Source organism: Mya arenaria, chromosome 4, assembly GCF_026914265.1.
Source record: "Mya arenaria isolate MELC-2E11 chromosome 4, ASM2691426v1".
NCBI classification, from domain to species: Eukaryota; Metazoa; Mollusca; class Bivalvia; order Myida; family Myidae; genus Mya; species Mya arenaria.
The window spans coordinates 61681656-61701419 of NC_069125.1; the positions used below are offsets into that span (position 1 = coordinate 61681656).

General features: G+C 35.1%; 1 protein-coding gene across 2 annotated transcripts; it reads left to right on the top strand.

Moving 5' to 3' along the window:
- The first annotated feature begins 1709 nt into the window (after window positions 1–1709).
- On the top strand, window positions 1710–18651 carry LOC128232117 (titin homolog). Of its 2 annotated transcripts, none has more exons than XM_052945485.1 (11): window positions 1710–1803; window positions 2693–2822; window positions 3125–3233; window positions 7348–7536; window positions 8134–8292; window positions 10680–12412; window positions 12798–12914; window positions 13265–13300; window positions 15227–15386; window positions 16470–16559; window positions 16869–18651. In XM_052945485.1, exons 1-11 carry the CDS (start codon window positions 1760–1762, stop codon window positions 16994–16996), a joined length of 2895 nt encoding a protein of 964 aa, XP_052801445.1. In that variant the 5' UTR covers window positions 1710–1759; the 3' UTR covers window positions 16997–18651. The 2 variants fall into 2 exon arrangements, with proteins under 2 accessions (XP_052801445.1, XP_052801446.1); XM_052945486.1 differs by having other exon boundaries at window positions 1760–1803; window positions 7387–7536.
- The last annotated feature ends 1113 nt before the right edge of the window (window positions 18652–19764 follow it).

The window sequence follows — 19764 nt, forward strand, 5'->3', positions numbered from 1 at the left end:
CCGTATTGCTAAAAGGTTTGTCGAAGTGTTTTAAGAAACTAAACTCTCAATCAAACTTTGGTAAAAAAAAACCGAAGGCAGGGCTCCGTATTCTGCGTAGACTGCGCGCTATGTTTAATTTAAAATGGTAAAGAAATAGCAAAGATATCTTTGTTTAAAGTCTTTTATGACGCAATTTATCACGTGGTATACACACTTTGGCGTTGAAATTGAACAGTTTCAAGTGGAGGTTTTCATTAGTGGTGTGATACCTTTATTAAACTAGGCCTTTAACATATATTTGATACATGTAGCCAATATTTTAGCATGTATAAAATGGAACATGCAATAATTCGTTGATAAAATTTGTATATATTGTCTAGGCTATTATAAATATAAAATATTTGAAATTCATGCGGAATCAATTGAATAATACGGAGTGTCATTCTAAACATAGAGCGTGCCCTCAATGCGCGAGCAAAAAGGCATTGCTGTAGGTTTGATACATTGTACAGAGTCCTGGAAGTGCTAAATGACAGCAAAGAAGGTGCCTCGGTTTGGCTCAGCGTCTGTTGCTACGGCATTTTCATAATTAAATGTAACATTGTAGTCGTTTCACGAATTTAGAGGTCGATCCTATAAGTTTTCATTGTATTAGTTATTTTTTATTTATTTTATGTATTTGCTCTCTCAATTTTAACCGAGGCAGCTGCCTCGGTGTGCATCAGTGTGGCTACGGCACTGGCAATGGAAGTCTATATGGTTTATTTAATTCTAATTTTATTAGTTATAAACTAATTAAAAAAAAAATAGTATGGCTATCTCTTCAGCTATATCTTGCATTCAAAGTCAACTTGCAAATTCCATGACGATGATGAATCATTGACAAAACTGAGCAATTTCTTGAAGTTACATAATTACAGCGCACTGAAAGGCGAATTGACACAAATAAAAATCAAATGAGATAAATCTTAACAACTTTACCACAATTTCGGCCATAATGTGGTCAAATGCATTTTCAATGTGTAATTAAGCTTGATAAAAATATGAACTAATATGCGCCTTTAAAAATTTTAGGCGGAAAGACAGACACACGACTACGGACATACAGAAAGTTAATTTCTCGCGAGGTTACTGTGCCGTTCAAGCCGTTATATGATAAAGAGTGGTGTTGTGGCGGATCCTGTTGGTACGTACGACATTTTACTGCCAACGGTCGCAGGTTAGTTCCACTGCATCACAACTAAGAAATATGAAAAACTATTACTGGAAGGACTTAAAACGGGGGTCACTTGTGACAGTGCTAGACACTAGTGCACGTTTAGCTGAGATACCCAGCGGTATATACATGTTTCGAGAATGTCTGTGTCAAACAACATTACTAGACTTATTTTGTATTTTACTGACCGTTCCAAGGCAGTAATCGCATGATGTATCAGTTTCATTTATCGAAAAGCTATTTTAACGAGTGTTTGGTTTGTTTGGAGTTTCTATTTGTGTATGTGGTTTGTGATACGTTTGTGTTTCTACTTCATTAACGTTTTTGCCCTTGCTTTGTACCACTAAACAGGTTTTGTTGTGTTTTTTTACTCCTGGGCTTGCCCTTGTACTTTCATTGTATTATTATAATGGGGGGCGGGGCGGTATAATTATGCTCCAATGGAAAGGAAAGTCACTGCGTAACAGATTACAAAAGTCAGACTCCAAACTGTTGTCTGCCACACCACGTGCGCATGCGCATCTTGTTATATGACCACTCAAACGTCAAAATTAAAAGAAAATGGAAAATTATGTCCAAAACATCCTAAAACATTCAGATTTAAGGTCCAGTAATTTACATTGATTCGCCTTGAATAATTAAATTGTTTTCTTTTTTCAATTCACGCATTTTTTCTCCACAATAGTAAAACTAATAAGATTTCGTGACATGGTGTCACAGCCTGTGGCACAGGTCAGCTGTTTTCTGGTATTGTCACCAGGTCCTTGTCACTTGAGCTAAAATGACTATACCCTGATGAACATTGATTCAGAGCATCATAGCCTACATTATCACTATTTTTATGTGTCCTCCCATAACCCTTTAGGCTGACCTAGGAACACTTTCCTAATTAACTTGTGACAAAACAGTTAAGTATTTCTGGAGGTAATATGCCGGGCCTAGTGAGGGATTCAAACGTATGACTGCTATAACTCTAGCATGCTAACCAACTGAGTGGCTGAATTTTGCCCACATACACTACACTTATTTTGGTTTCGCCTTTTTCTATTCGAATTGTTGTAAAACCTTTTTCCATGTCCTTGTAGCAGCATGCATTAATCTTGGCCAAAAACTGCTACAGGAAACTTAATACAAATGATAACAGTGAAAATAGCCACGTTTGTGCCTAGGTCCATGAATGGCTTAGCTTTTTTATTGGCTGAGTAGTGACATTTTATTAACAGAAAAACAACAACACTTCGATAAGTGTTCGCTAGATGCAATGCTGCTAGTTAGGAACCCTTTTTGCCAGAAATGAAGGTTTCTCTTGAATAACTCAAGAAATACTAGGTATCTTCATGCTTGACATTTCACAAGTGGACAGTTAGGCCCATGATCTAAAAATCAGTATGATAAGATTCATAATGTATTCTTATTTTTAAAAACAAATTAACTTACCAGTAATATAAAGTGTACTGTTCCAATAAATTTCTATTTTTCAATTTTTTATTGCAGTGTTGTCACAAAGAAGCATGTACGACAGAAATATAAGCAGCATGTTGGTCGAGAACTTTCCAGTGAAGAAAAAGAGAAAATTAATTGTCTTGTATTAGACTTTGTCAAGAACTTGGCTGTTGAGCAAAAGGTTAGTTTTAGTTTTTATATGAATCACATTTAACCTTGATTGTCCAAATAATATGGAATGAAAATATGAATCTATATATGGAAATAATTGTATTTCTTTAGTAAGAAAAAGCTTTTGAACTGTATTGAATAATGATGGTGCTTCTAAGCATCGTATTTCATAGTGAATTACATGTATATGAGATAATACCAATTATTTGATCCTGTCGCACAAAATTATAAGAATAAGGAAGAACATGAATTGTGGGAGAAGTTCGTAAACGCAAATAGTATCACAAAACTCTGTTGCCTTTCTTTTTTAAGAAATCTATTGAAGAAAAAACACAGGAAATTCCAAAACCAAATACAGAAGAGGTTTCTCCTGGAAATAAGGAGAATGTTGACAATAAACCAAGGCGTGTTATCCTTAAAGGTAAATTTAATTAAATGTATCTAGACTCATCCAGTGGCATCACTGGTCAGTAATTGTAGCTTCCTAAAACAGAGAAGTTGTTCATATTATTGGAGCATGGTTCATAATTATGAGTCGGAGTCTTGAGAATGTAATATACCTATCTTGATTATAATGTTAGTGATCTTAGTTTTTAGTACATGTCATATTCAGGGTTCGACACTAACGGTGGTCTGGTAGTCCGAGACTACCAGTTTTATGGTCGGACTACAAGAAATTTGAAGTCAATAGTCTGTCAGAAACAGTGATAGATACCATGTAAACCAAAGCTTTATGAGGGTTACTTTTACGTCAGGGTTATTATGGTTAAGGTATTGTTAAATGTCGGTGTCTCGATAAAGCGAACAGAAGGAACATAATGTCTGGCTTGTGAAACGTTTTAAATGGCTTTTAGAAGAGCAGCTGATAAAATAATCATACTGCCAAAATAGGTCTAATGCAGTGTAAGTGCAGACGACAGCAGACTTGTGTGCGTTAATTTTTAGCTCCAAAATGTCGTAACATTTTATGCATTGAAGCTAGTGCAGATAACAACTTCGATCTCACTCCCATAATAGAAAAGTAATTAATAATTCTTTGGTAGTTTTTTCAGTATGTTTTTCTAAGCATTATGGTATGTCATTTAGATTAACAAAGAATACTGAATAATAGGATGCCAAATTATCAAATATTGCCTATAAGTAGAATGTCTGTCAATTGTGCCGTAACTTAGCAACGATTTCGGTAGAGGTGTCAAGTGATTAATTAGACCGTTTTCCCGAAAGTGACAGGTAAGGGGGTATTTTAGGATGCATCTTATATTTTATTATGGGGGATATTTTAATAGCATGGTTTTTAGAATTTATTTAAGGTTTAAAAATTATATTTAAAGGCCAGCATTGTTTTTAAAATTGAGATAAATAAAAAAGACCAATCAAATGGTTATACTGACAATGTTCTAAGGAGAAGGCTAAGTCTCGCAAAACACTCTAGAAATCCGTTGCAGGTTTGCTTGTTTTTGGACTACCAGAAATTTTGCTGGACTACCAAGATTTCATATCCAGTAGTCCGAGGGACTACCTTGTGAAAAATATTAGTGTCTTCACTGATATTAAATTGTGTTCCTTTTCCTAGCTGTTATACATCTTTTTACTATATATTAAGTTAAAAGGCTCTTCAAGCTTATGTTTATGTTTATTGTATCTTGCCTTAATGTTGACTTATATGAATCTTATCTTTTGCTTGATTTAAAGTCAAGTTAGTCAATCATGTTAGTCAATATGATTGAGATGTTTTTATGCCCCCGAAGGTGGGCATATTAAAATCGCACCGTCCGTCCTTCCGTCCGTCCGTGTGTCCGGCTCAATTACTCGTGTCCGGGCTGTAACTTTCACACTTAGGTGTTTCTTCACAATGGAATGCTGCATATAAGAACATAGAGTATAGGTTGCCTTGTCCGGGCTGTAACTTTCCCTTGTATGGACAGATTTTAAAATAACTTGCCACATGTGTTCGGCATACTAAGACGACGTGTCGCGTGCAAGAACCGTGTCCCTACCTCTTAGGTCAAGGTCTCACTGAGGTGTTTATTCACAATGGAATGCTGCATATAAGGACATAGAATATAGGTTGTCGTGTCTGGACTGTAACTTTCCCTTGTATGGACAGATTTTAAAATAACTTGCCACATGTGTTCGGCATACCAAGACGACGTGTCGCGTGCAAGAACCGTGTCCCTACCTCTTAGGTCAAGGTCATACTTGGGTGTTTATTCACAATGGAGTGCTGCATATAAGGACATAGAGTATAGGTGTCGTGTCCGGGCTGTAACTTTCTCTTGTATGGACAGATTTTAAAATAACTTGCCACATGTGTTTGACATACCAAGACGACATGTCACGTGCAAGAACCGTACCGTGTCCCTACCTCTAAGGTCAAGGTCACACTTAGTTTATTCACAATGGAATGCTGCATATAAGGACATAGAGTATAGGTTGTCGTGTCCGGGCTGTAACTTTCCCTTGTATGGACAGATTTTAAAATAACTTGCCACATGTGTTCGGCATACCAAGACGATGTGTCGCGTGCAAGAACCGTGTCCCTACCTCTAAGGTCAAGGTCACACTTAGGTGTTTATTCACAATGGAATGCTGCATATAAGGACATATAGAGTATAGGTTGTCGTGTCCGGATTGTAACTTTCCCTTGTATGGACAGATTTTAAAATAACTTACCACATGTGTTCGGCATACCAAGACGACGTGTCGGCTGCAAGACCCGTGTCCCTACCTCTTAGGTCAAGGTCACACATAGTGTTAATTCACAATGGATTGCTGCATATAAGGACATAGAGTATAGGTTGTCGTATCCGGGCTGTTACTTTCCCTTGTATGGACAGATTTTAAAATAACTTGCCACATGTGTTCAACATACCAAGACGATGTGTCGCGTGCAAGATCTGTGTCCCTACCTCTAAGGTCAAGGTCACACTTAGTGTTTATTCACAATGGAATGCTGCATATAACGACATAGAGTATAGGTTGTCATGTCTAGGCTGTAACTTTCCCTTGTATGGACAGATAATAAAATAACTTGCCACATGTGTTCGACATACCAAGATGACGTGTCACGTGCAAGACCCATGTCCCTACCTCTAAGGTGAAAGATACACTTAGTGTTTATTCACAATGGAATGCTGAATATAAGGACATAAGAATGTAGGTTGTCAAGTATGGGTGGTATTTTTTATGTTCAGAGGCAATTTAAAATAACTTGCAATATGTAATCGTTTGATCTTTAACTTTTCATGTACTGACCTTGTTCATAGGTCAATGTCACATTCGGGGGCATTCGTCACATACTGTGACAGCTCTTGTTTTCCTAGTGAAATATACTCTCTTGAACAGATTGATGTCCCCCCCCCCCCCCCATTCATGAGGAGACATATTGTTTATGTGTTTGTCCGTCCATCTGTTCTACACTTTGTTTCGGCTATATTTCTATAAAACGCTTGGACCAAGGAACTTCATAATTAGTATGTAGGATGGTCATACCCAGATGATGACCTCTATTGATTTGAGATCAGTAGGTCAAATGTAAAGGTCGTGGTGACCTTGAGGTGAAAAAAATGTTTCTGCTCTCTTACTTAAGATCCATTGGTTCGAGGAATTTCGTACTTATTTAACAAGTTGGTCATGACTATTAAATGACCCTAATTGATTTTGATATTAGTAGGTCAAATGTCAAGGTTTCAAGTGAAAAAAATATGTGGGCTATGACCTTAAGCTGAAAAAAGCTTTCCTCTCAATAACTAAAGAAAGCTTGCACCCAGGAACTTGATACTTGGTTTGCCAGTTGGTCATGATTAGTAGATCGTTTCTATTGATTTTAAGGTCACTAGGTCAAGGTCACAGTGGCCTTCAGGTGAAAAAAGAGTCATAAGTCCATACATCACACTTCGTTTCCAACAAAAAGCTTGGACCCAGGAACTTCCTACTTGAACCTAGGAACTTAATATTTGATATGCCGGCTGGTTATGACCAGTAGATGACCACTATTGATTTTGAGATTAGTAATTCAAAGGTCCAGGTTGAGTTGACCTTAGGTTGAAAAAAAAACAGTTTCAGCTGAATAACTGAAGATCCTTTGGGTCTAGGAATTTCGTTCTTGGTATGCAAGATGATCATGATTTTGATATCAGTACATGAAAGGTCAAAGCATGATGACCCTTATGTGAAAATGGATAAGTTTGTGGTGACCTTTAGCAAAAAAATGGTTTCCGCTCACTAATTTAAGAACACTTGCACCCAGGAAATTCATACTCGGTATGCCAATTGGTCATGCTTGGAGATGACCTCTGTTGATTTTGAGATCAGTAGGGTCACTGTTGGTTTGTCTCCAGTCCAAAAGTACTAATTTCATATCCATCATTGAATATGTCTCAGCTAGAAACACAAAATGAGGGAGACAAGCGCTTTTTCAAAAAAGCAATCTCTAGTTGATACTTCTTTTGTGTTTTAACATTAATAATATAATCCCATAGTTTATGTTATTATAAAATATATGTACATCATGATAGAGATAATATGTTTTACAGGACAGGTTGTTGATCCATCATCACTGTACACTGTTAAAGGTAAAAAGGCTGCTGAAGGAAATATGGGGCAATCTTCAACAAATGAAGACAAAACTGCAGTAAAGAACTCCAACAAAACGACTCCCCGGGTCAATAGGGTGCACACTACTAACTCAATGAAAATGTCAGACGTGGTGAAATCTGTTCTTGGTAAATATCAGCTCTTGATGCATTACATATGAAGAGTGAATAGATGTTTTAATGCAATTTACTAAACTTAGAATATAATCTGTAAGTGCTGAAATGCTGTGCAGTTTAGGTTTAGGTCTATCTTGCAAATGAGACGCACTAGATAGTTAGATGAAACATAGTCATTTGATTCAGATTGAATATTATAGTAGTTTTAGCTACAATTAGTTAGTGTATGTGTACAAGGATGTGCAGAATACTTTGATGGTGAACTAAATTTCTAAAACAAAAGATGCCATATGCACAGGAAGTATTGAAAGTTCTAAATAGATTCCACATGCACATGAAACAAGGTGATTTAAAGAGGCACAATATAATTTGATGCCAATTATTTTTAATGCATTATCAAGTTTAACTCTTATGACTTTAATGAAAAAAATACTATTTGTGTACAGGAATTCCCTAGTTAAAAAAACTACGCCAAAATATGTATAACATTTTTTAAAAGGAACAAATAGTTATTATTGGAGTCAAACATATTTTGCTTTTAAGAATTCATTATTTTTTTGGTTTGCGATATCTTGACTATAATCTCTCAATCATCAATTGTATTGACAGATTCCGGTGACGATTCATCATCCAGCGTGTCAAGCCTGACAGGAAGTGACCTTGAGGTGGATGAGGATCTCGACAGGAAAATTGCTCTAGACAAACTCCGGGAAGCCAGAGACAAAAAGATCAGCATGTCAGCAGAGAAGAAGAAAAGCAGGAAACTGGGTATAGTAATTTATAATGTATTGGATTACAAAGTTTGTTATACAATATTTATATAGTCACATTTGAAACAGCTGTGTCAGAGATAAACAACAATTTATTGCAGTTCATTTGGAGACAGTGGTTCACATATTTCCTCATATATTATTGACCAACCCTGAATAACAAACTTTATTCAAATGTAGAAGGCATCTGACTGCCATTGACATTTACCAGGGTAGTAACAATTTAATGATAAAGAAACATGTGGTTTAAAGCTATCATATTACACAATTTCCATTATATAATCTGTTTCGTACTTGTGTTTCCAGGCTATTTGTTATTCATTTTCTGGATACCCATTAGGCGTAGATTTGCATTGTGTTCTGTAATGTGATACAGATGTTTAAAAATAGTTTGATTTTATTGCACTATTTTTTGGATGAACTCAGTGGCATTGTCACATCACAATGACCTATATCTGATGCATCATATGATATTAGGAATGAAGTGGGTACTAAACAAATGAATATACCAGCTAAAACATCCTAAGTTACATACCGTATATATAGGGAAAACTAGTTTCATATTTATGATATATGGGTAAAATAAAGGTTTAATTTGTGTACTACATTTTTGTAACTATCAATAAAAACAGAATGTTATGCAAGCTTATGCTCATTTATCTGTACTACTTGTATAACAAATCAAAGAAAAATATAAATCTTTTTCACGTCCATAGTATGTTTGTAGTGAATTCAAATATGGGTCATGTCTTGTATGTACAGTCTTTGGCTTTTAATAAATTGCACCATTTTGTTTTTCATGTCCTGTTTTCATGTTCAACAAGGATTTGTGAATTTGTGAACTTGTCATTATCTAGAAATACTTTTGTACTTCGCAATGCACTATTTGGGAAACTAATTTCTCCCACCTCAGATAAGTAGATCCAATAATTTAACCATGCTAGAAATTCTTATCTTGCCCACGGGCCAAGATAAAATGCCCATATGGAACTCCTTTTTAATGGTCACCACATTGTAATTACCTCCCTTGTTGAAGACTGTCATCTGTAGCATCATGGAAACCTTGTCTTGTGGCAATATTTAGAACGCTAATGAATTATTTCTCGCTTCAAATGTCACCATAAAACAGTTTTCACGCAACTTTCAAGAAATAATGCTTCACTCTCCTTAGAACTATTTAAAGACCGATTTGACTATTAACATAATCTGAATCATTGCGCGCATATCCATGAATACCACGAATTATTGTATATCCAGACACAATTATTTTTTAATAAGCATAAAAGAGTTCCAGCAAAAAATACATTTTTACTTAATTTTGTTTAACTGAGGTGAGTGAAAAAGCATCTACCATAGCCGCTCGGGTAAGATAGGTTCATCCCGACCCTCACACAGGGTGTTTTGCGGAAACTTGATAAACCTTGTTTCTGCAAAACACCCTATGCTCGGGTCGGAATGAACCTATCTTACACTCTTGGCCATGGAAGAAACATATAACCTTTAGTGATTGAACTGATTGTGACATTCATTTGCTTGAAGCAGAGAAAATTAACATTAGATATACAGATGTACTTTGATTATTGTGTAACTTTTACCTGAACTGAAGAAAACATGTCTTATCCAACCATCGTACCTGCTGACTTGCAAGTTTTGTAGAGCAGAATTGTATAGGTCTGGGTTGGTGGCTTATTATTTCAGCTTTTGCATCTATTTTTTTTAAACCCTCACCAAAAAAGGTTTTGGACGGAGGGTAAAATAAAATTGTTGGAAGGTCTTGTAGGGATAATAACTCATGAAAAGGGTTGACAGATTGAACGAATATTTTGTACACATTTTAACCACTTTACAAGACAGGTCAAGTTTGACTTTGGTTTCAATCCACTAATATTTAAAGAGTTATGGCCCTTTTTAAACTTAAGAATTTGCCAAAGGAATTATGTTTGGACACAATGACTCTGACAGATTTATATAATTGATGGTTATCATGTTCAACATCATAAAAAAAGGTCTAAATTGACTTTGTTTACAAACTACCATTTGACACCATTGTAAAAAAGAAGAAGTTAACCATTCCTATGACCAGGCAGTGTGTTGGGGTATTCCTCACTCCTGTGACATTTCTAGTTTGATCAAAAGTAAATAACACAGAAAAGAGGTATAATTTTATTTTGATTTTTTTTTATATCACCCAATGCACAAATCCTGGTATTTGATATGAAATGAGAACCAGTACTCAAAATATTGAAAAAATACATGTATTTACTAGTTCTTTAGTAAACATATTTTATTCCTAGCTAAACATGAACATTTCAACATGCATGTATTTAAACTTCATTTAAAATCCATATGAAAATATTTAGATGATTTTCTTTGTTTTGCCTTCAGTGAAAGGTGAGAAAGCTAAGAGAAATCTGTGGAATTGCGAAGAAAAGAGTTCCGGTAATGAGGACTCACCTGAGAGAATCAGTGAGCAGGATTTGCCAGCTCGAGACAGCCTTCAGGAGCGCCTTAACAAGGAGGGAGGCAGTAAGAAAGTTGGAAAGAAGTTAAGAAAAATCAAAGATATCGAGGAGTCGGATTCAGATTCTGGGCCTATGGTTGTAAAGAAAACATCCACAAAATATAAAAGAAAAGTCACAAATTTAATGAAAAAGAAAACTGATAGAAACTTGAGTAAGACGAAGGAGAAAGAATTAATGGTTTCTTCTGGTGACAGTGAACCAGAGTCAGATACAAAAAGAAAGGATGTTTCAGATAAAAAACTTAATAAACTGAAAAAAAAAAGAAAATCTGAAATCAGTTTAAATCAGAAGACTAAAGCCATATCTGAAACAGACTCTGAGGATGAAACATTGTCAACAATTGCTGCAAGAGGCAAGAGACAGAAAGATGAAAGCCAATGTGTTGTGAAAAAGACTGAAGAAATTCATTCAGATACTGGGAATACTCCATTAGGAAATAAGAAATCTATGATCTCTAAAAATGCAGGGAAGCACAGCGATTCTGAATTAAATATGGGGAACAAACCTCATACAAAAAAGATTACAAAAAGTAAGAACAAAACTGAAGAAGTAATATCAATTACAGATAGTAGTGGTATTGAAGGTGAGAACAACAGAGAAAAAGTCAAATCCAGCTATAAGTCAGATATAGAAAAGGCTGACTTAAACAGCTCTGGAACACTTCCTTCTTTAGATGATTCATATTCCATCTCTGGTTGTTCTCCTATTGCTCAAATGAAGAAGAAAGGTCTATGTTTGGATGAACATGATTTTGGTGGTTCAAGTTCTTGTAGCACTCCAATCACTAATAAGAGAACTGACAGTGTTTATGATGATGATAAAACTCTAGTCTCAGAAACAGATTCCCCTATTATCCATGTTAAACCTACATCAAAGAAATCCTTTGGCTTTGAATCTGATTCAAGCTTAGAAGATACACCAGGGAAAAACAGATCTGGACTCAAAGAGGATAAAGATGTTAAAGGTTCTAGCAAAAAGGCCAATACAATTGGTTCAAGGGGAAATAAAATGTCAAACAAAAGGAAAAGATTAAGTTCAGGAAAATTAAATCAGAACGAACCTAAAAGAAGAAAAATATCTAACACAAGCAAAAGAAAAGTTGAAATAGAGAGTGAATCGTCCACAGATGATGAAATCCCTTTGTCTAGGACTAAAGTTAAGCAAAAGAACAAAGTTGTCAAAAGCGATGAAGATGAAATAGTTAGGACTGGGAACAACTCTTCATTGGTTAAGAAATCAAAATTGTCTGCTAAGACAATACAAGGTAGAAAGCCCTCATTGGAACAGGACAGTGATAGTAACACAAGCCCTAAAGATTCTCCTGTTGTGAAGGAGACAGTTAAAGGCAGAGTGTCAAATGATATTAAATCTAATGAAAGTATTTTCAGGAAGGGAAAAGTAAAATCAGACCAAATGAATAAATCTATTTCCAAATTAGAGGAAGATTCCAAGAATGATGAGCTTATTATAATCAGTGAAGATACATGTGAAGAAGAAAAAGTAGTCTCAAATGGTAACTCAAAACCTGATAGTAATGATGAGTCTCCTGTTAAGAAAGTTCACAAACCAAAAGGCAAAGGCGCATCTGCTATTGTGGTAAGTGATTCATTAGTCTAAAAGGGCATTTATTTTTATCAATGTTTACACATTTATAAGTTCTGTTATTACCAGTTCACGCTTGAGTCAATTAGGCAGTGCTTGATATTTGATCTTAAAGTTAAATGGATAGTAATGCGATTATCAGGCTAATAGAACATTTGAAGCTTTTAAAAAGTTGAGCTTGTATGATAAAGTTATACTTTTTAAATGAAAATGAAATATAAAAATATGGTTTGTTGCTGTAAATCTGTTCTTGCAGTGTTAAGAGATTCTATATAGTGATGTTGTTTATTTACAAAAGTTAAGGTTGTGTAATAGTGCTAAGTTATTTGCTCAAAAATAATGATAAGCTGAGAGTAATGGTTGTGTGCTTCTCCCTCAGTCATCAGATTCTTCTGGCACGGAAGAAGAACCTTTTGCAAATGACAACAAGGATGTAGATCCAGACCTGGATTGTGACTCGGAGCTTGACGTTCCCCTCGCCAGTCTCAAACCAGAGGTCAGTGCACTTTTAAAAATTGTTGAATTCTAATTTAATTTTTGAGGGATCTCTGAAATTATTGGAATTAATAAGGTAATGTTATAGTTAACTTTTACAATTTCCTATAAAATCCCATATTTTATTGAAGAATTAATTGACTATATTCAATTTATATCAATGTCTTTTAAACAAAAGTTAATGGGTGTTCATAGCTTGAGTTTTGCTACCTACTACCTACATACTCAATTAACCTCAAACATAACCTCTTTCATGCTCTACATTATAAGTCTACGTGTTTTAATTCCTTCAATATCAATAAAGTTTGAACTGTTATCTTTATTGATTATTGCCATTTCAATCTGTTCCAGGAAGATGACGATTCTAAGAAAGGAAAGGCGAAAAAGGTAAAGAAATAAGTTGGAAGGCCAATTAACTACAGTTTTATTATGAAACTTTTATAGCTTTATACTACTCAACCCGGCATCCTCGTCGGTGTCATACCTTGATTTAAGTTCTGTATGTACATGTTAGCACAAAGTTTATTTCTCAGCAAATGCATAATGTTTGGACACATGTTCCCATCCATCCATCCAACCTACATAATACATCAATTTAGATAAATGTATCTTCCATATAGTGTAAAATATGGCTCTGTATTATTCAACTTTATGCAAAGTCACTTTTACTCTTTTGTTAGCTTGACTATTAGAAGAATAAGAAGGCTTTACTACTGGCCCTGGCATTGACTTTCAGTTGAAGTTTTTAGGCAAATTGTCATTTTCACTTTTAACTCCAATACCCTTCTTTCAATTCCTTTAATACTTCACACCATTGTTCAGGACCACCACATAATGAGGTTACATTACTCCATTTTATCCTTTATACAAATTATGGCCCCTGATTGACTTAGAAACTTAGATCGAAGTTTTAGGGCACATTGTGTCAGGTAAAACGTTGAGGGCTAGTTTAAGGACTTTTAGTAATAAATAGCCCGGATATTGATAGCTAGAGGGCTGCGTCAAATAAACTATGATATCAAATAATTTAAGCTAGGTTTGACATAAGGTGACCAAACTTTGTATATACAGGTAGGAAGAGTTTATAGAGACCTTTCATCAGATTGCGTTTGGGGCCCCTAGGGTCAAGGTAAAGGGCACTGTTACTAAAACTAGAAAAATGGTTGGTGCTGAATAACTTTAGTTAGGGTTGACATATTGTGAACAAACTTGGTATATAGGAATAGTTTAAAGAGACCTTTTATGGGATTGTGTTTGGGCCCCTAGAGTCAAGGTCACTGTAACTTAAAACAGAAAAACAATTGGTAATAAATAACTTTAATTAGGGTTGACATATTGCGACCAAACTTGGTTTATTGGAAGAGTCAATGAAGACCTTTCTAAGGATTGCATTTGACGTATTGTGACCAGATTTGGTATGTAGGAAGTGTTAATGGAGGACTTCCATTGGATGGCATACGTGGAGGGATTTCAAAATAAATTGGCACATGTGTTTGGTAGATAAAGGTGATGTTTAGTGATGCAAAGTCCATCATTATGAAATGCTGTTTATGTGCACTTTAAGTACCCATTTTCAGGCTGTAACTATGTCATGCGCAGAGGGATTTAAAAATAAATTGGAATATGTGTTCTCTTCATAAAGGTGATATGTCACAGGCAAGACCCAAGAACCTACCTCAAAGCTCAAGGTTACACTTAGAGTTTATGTTTTATGGAATGCTGCACATATGCAAATAGATGGAGTATAGTTGTTAATGTCTGGGCTGTAACATTGTCATACACAGAGAGACTTTAAACTACTTACTTGCACATGTGTTTTGGTACATTAAGGTGATGTGTTGTGTGCAAGCCGCATATGCTTATAAATGTAGTTTATTTAAGCTCTCCTGAATGTAGGCAGATATATTAGTAATGGCATAATCTATTGAACTGGATGGCATTTCAGGGGTATTTGTCTTTTACTGTGACAGCTCTTGTTAAACATTGAACATTGTCAATGAAATTTATATGCTACTTTTATACTTTAAAACAATGCAATTATAGTTTTCGACACTTTTAAATCAAGATAAAAGTGTTGTAAGAAGCATTTAAGAGTCCTTATAAAATATAAATATAAACAAATTCACTTGCCAAACCAGAGAATGGGGATTTGAAAGGTTTGAAGTTTTCAATGTTAGTAAGAGAAATTGTGAACCTTCTGTGGCGCTCCTTGAATTCAATATCAAAGTGAAGAAAGTCATTTTTCATGGCCCATTCTTTGTGTAAATTAGGTCAAATGGCCTATACACACTTATAAAAGTTTTATATTTTCAGAAGGTGGATACAAGCCAGGATATTAAAAAGCTGGGTTTGTTGAAGAAGATCTGTCGAAAAAGCCGCATTGTTCTACACAAGGACAAGTTCAATGGCTGTAAGACGCTGAAAGATAAGATTAACAAGTGTAAGACATTGCTGACGGCTGCTGGCATGGAAGGTAAAGGCTTCTCAAGCACCTTCAATTGTATTGATGTATGATTTGAAAATTCATGTCTCTGCATTGTTGATAACGGGTATATTAAAATTGTTTCAACAATCATTCAGTTGCTAGATGTCTATGAGTGACATAGTTGTTTGCTTAAGGGTTTTATTCGGGGTGCTGCAGAAAAGGGATAGGGTGCTAAAGGAGAAAAGCGCATATTGTATCGGCTATAAAGAATTGGAACATTATGAATTTCACAGAAATCATTAGGAATTATGCTTAAATGAAGCCGTATTATGGTATGTTTAAACTGCCAAATATGAAAAAGTTATAAGCTTTTAAGTTATTATCTCAGCAAATACATCATGTATTGCATTGAAACTTTACACACAGGCTTCCAACCATTTAACCTTCTTAATAAATCAAGCAAGATAACTCTTGCATATTATATAATTTTTGCCCCTTTATTATTGTACTTAGAAATTCTGGTTAAGGTCTTGCAGGTTAGCACACATAGGATAATGTCTCAGCAACTACTTGATATATTGCATTGAGACTTTATACATGGTACTCAACCACCCAACCTACTTGAATTACCAAGTTAGATAACTGTATTTTGCAAATAATAACCCTTTATTATAAGACTTAGAAATTCTGGTTGAAATCTAATCTAACAGTAATCCATGCATGTTTCGCCAAAACTTTTCAATCTTTACACTGAAAAGCGGCAGACTGGTCGAGCACACATCTCTGTGACAGCTTTTGTTATGAAGTTATAATCAAAGCAATAGAAATATTTGATTATCATAAGTATTTAGATTCAAAAACGCAGGAGGGTGTACATACTGGTCGGCATAAGGGCAGAAGGGTGCTACCAAAAGAACACAGAGTGCAGCACCCTTCCACACCTCCTTAGTCAAAACTCCTATGCATGGTTAAATACTACACATAAACCTTCGACAAACAAGCAAATAAAAGGGCCAACTGATCTAATTAATAATAAGTACAATATTTTAAATATCATTTTGTTTTGTATATTGTTTGAGTTTAATTTTAAACAAACGTTTATGCATTCAATCCCAACAACCTTATTTTTAGGAAGACCAACCATGAAGAAAGCAGAAGAGATGCTACTTCGAATAGAGGCTGAAGAGCTCAATGCAGACAACATAATCAGTTCGGAGACAGGTAAGGGTTTTAGTGCTCTAAACTATTATACGTTGTTTGATGAATTATTCCATTGTCTAATCAAAAAGCCATAAAATTCCTTTAAACACCCATTCATTTTGACTACTGGTGAGGGGCAGATGCATTTACTTTAAGAATTTTACCTGAATTGTTTTATGGTTATTTACTTGTTGGATTTGAGCCCTAATCAGGGGCATGATGATATTGCCATTGCAACGAAAATAAGTGTTAAGAATAAGTACATAACAACAATATTTTTATTACAATTAAATAAACACATGTTTTTATTTCAATATGTTTTCACATTAGGACGAGTAATGAGGAAGGTGAAGAGTATTTACGCTCGGCGACAGATCTCCTCTGTGAAGTCCCGAACACCCATGAAGAACCCATTCAAGGGGCTCTCGGATATTGTGGACAGTGAAGTCAGTGACTAGAGTAGAGATACTGAAGTGTTACATGGATAGACTACAGTGACACTATGATATACATGTGGTTCCATGTGTAACTGTGTTGGTCGCATTAAATGTAAATTTACATGAGCATTGTACTGTTGTTTGGATGCCATATTCCCTATAACGGATATCAAGTGCCTGCTGTTCATTATTATTATAATAATACAATGATCAAAATCAGAATTTTTAATGAAACAAGCCTGAATCTGTTCACTAGTGCTTTAATAGCATCAGTAATATAACAAGCCATACTACCATATATAATAAACAGAATTTGAGAAAGAATTTTACCAGTGCTCATTTTAACTACTTAATTATCGCATAATTATCTTCATACTTGTTATACATGTTCTTTTATAACTGAAATTCTGAATGACCCCTTCTTTTCCATTGGCTTGAAAGAACATTGGTGTAAATGTTTTCTTTTGTTGCTAATTGAATTCCTTAAAGTAATAAAGTATATATTTGTTTCGCTTCATTCATTATTCAATGGGAATAATGAAATATATATCGCAGCCTGTGACTTAATATATAAGCTTGAATTACATTACACAACTACATATCCTACCTTGTATGCACAGTGTAGAGATAACCAATCTCTGTTGTCTCTGTTGTTTTTTCTGCATTTCATTGTAGTGTATCCGTTTTATTTGATTTTAGTGGTTCTGTATATGTGTTATGTTTCTTTTCTCCATTTCATCGTTGTGTCTCCGTCTACGTTTAAAGTTTTTTTTCTCTATTTTAAACCAGGATTTCAAAGAAAATCAGGTTTTTAGAATGAAGATGTCGTGGAGCAGGCGGGCAGCTGGCGTCAATCATTGGTTTCCGCCCTATAACTAAAGCTAGCATTGATGTATAGTAACGAAAGTTGTTGAGTAGGTAGCTTATGTGAAGAGCTAGCTTGGGATTGATTTTAAGGGGGATGGGGTCATGGTCAAGGTCACTGATTCTAAAAATAGAAAAATGGTTTTGCCCAATAACTAAAGTTAGTATTGATGGATAGAAATGAAAGTTGGATAGTAATGGAAGTTGGTGTGTAGGTTGCTTATGTGATAAGCTAGCTTTGGATTGCTTTTGAGGGGACAGGGGTCAAATCTCTGTTACTAAAAATTCGTCCAACTACTTCAATTAGAATATAAAATAAACACATAAGATACATAACTAGAGTAATTTTCAGTAAAATCTCTTTTTGTTAAAAGAAAAGATAAAGGCTTCCTTTTTTTCCTTACTCATACAAGAAATTAATTGGCTATAATTTATGATTGCCAATATTAAAAATGCTCCTTTGTTGTTGTCGCATTGGGGCGCTTCTAGTTCAGTATCAATTCTATGTTTCATTTCATTGTAGTGTTTCAGTATTCGTTTTATGTTCATTTACTCGATCCGTTTTATGTTTCTTCATTTCATTAAAGTGTTGCAGTATCCATTTTTATGTTTCTTTCTCTATCCGTTTTATGTTTTGTCATTTTATTGTAGTGTTCAGTATACGTCTTATGTGAGTTGCCATTCTCTGACTTGTTTTGTACGTTTTTGATGCTCTTTATTCATGGAACCAGTAATTTATTTTTGAGCTGTTGAACTATACATTCTGATCATATGCTTTATTTTGATCACTAAATTAAATTATGCAAAAGAGACTATTTCTTTTTATTTTGTCCTATGTTTTAATTTTAGAAAATGCATGTGTATGGATAGTTTTATGATTCATGTTGCCACATTTCTGTGTGACTGTCCCATTTTTTTTTAGCTCTACTGGCCCAAGTTGCAGTCTGTCGAACGTGCATGCAGTTGTTAACACATGCTTTCTTCAGTTTTTAAAGTATCTCAATTAAACTTATACAGTAGTAAGATATCCAAGAGGGATCAGTTCCTTTTGTTTTCCAGACAGATCCGTCCATGCATGACTGAATTATGGCCCTAACAATTTACCATTTTGCTTTTATTAATCGTGAACACAATAAAGCCTCTTTTTATATCCAGGTTTTTACTAAACTTCTACAGTAATTATATTATATTGGCTTAATCACAGTTCAAAAACCAGCCAGATCCACCCATGCATGACTGGGAATATGCCCTTGAAATTGTCAAAACTTCTTTTAGTGAGCTTGATAACAGAAAATAGCCTCAAGTTTTTTATTTTATCTTCACAAACTTGGACAGTAGTTTGATATCCATGAGGCCTCAGTTCCTTTTGAAATAAGCTAGATCCGCCCATGCATGACTGAATTACATGTAGGTCACAAGATTGTAATGGCGGAGCCCATAACTAGCACGAAATGTTCCAAGGGAACTGTCAGTATGTTGCCTTTTCCCATACGTACATGCGTGGGATAGAAAATTAAGAAACAAGCCATGACAGTAGAGCATAGGCCCTCTTGGGGTTCTTGTTTCTTGTATGCGCCTTAAGTTACTGTATCAACCGATGCATCAAATAAAGTAACTTTGCATAAATGTTGACTACATTAAGCCAATGTGCACGGGTATGTTCAAGCCAAATACATTCAAGAGCATAATTGGAGGGTCAAAGGTAGCAGCTTTTTGTGCCATCGCCTTAAGTCATAATAACTTGGCATATATTTACAGAAATGAGTTGATTTGCAAAGCCACGTTGATTCAATGCCAAGGCTACGTTTGCGGGTCAATGGGTTTATAGTTGTTTTTGGTGCCGCATCACATTCTTATTCATCAGAGGTTGGATAATGATAGATCTTAACGCATATTATGTATGCATAGCATCATCTGTCTGTTGT

What these genes read in the sequence shown, in the direction of transcription:
- LOC128232117 (XM_052945485.1), top strand. Translation starts at nt 1,760, where the DNA reads ATGGAAAATTATGTCCAAAACATCCTAAAACATTCAGATTTAAG. An exon ending in CTAAAACATTCAGATTTAAG is followed by an intron (nt 1,804 to 2,692) that starts GTCCAGTAATTT and finishes TTTTTATTGCAG; the next exon opens with TGTTGTCACAAAGAAGCATG. An exon ending in AAGGCGTGTTATCCTTAAAG is followed by an intron (nt 3,234 to 7,347) that starts GTAAATTTAATT and finishes TATGTTTTACAG; the next exon opens with GACAGGTTGTTGATCCATCA.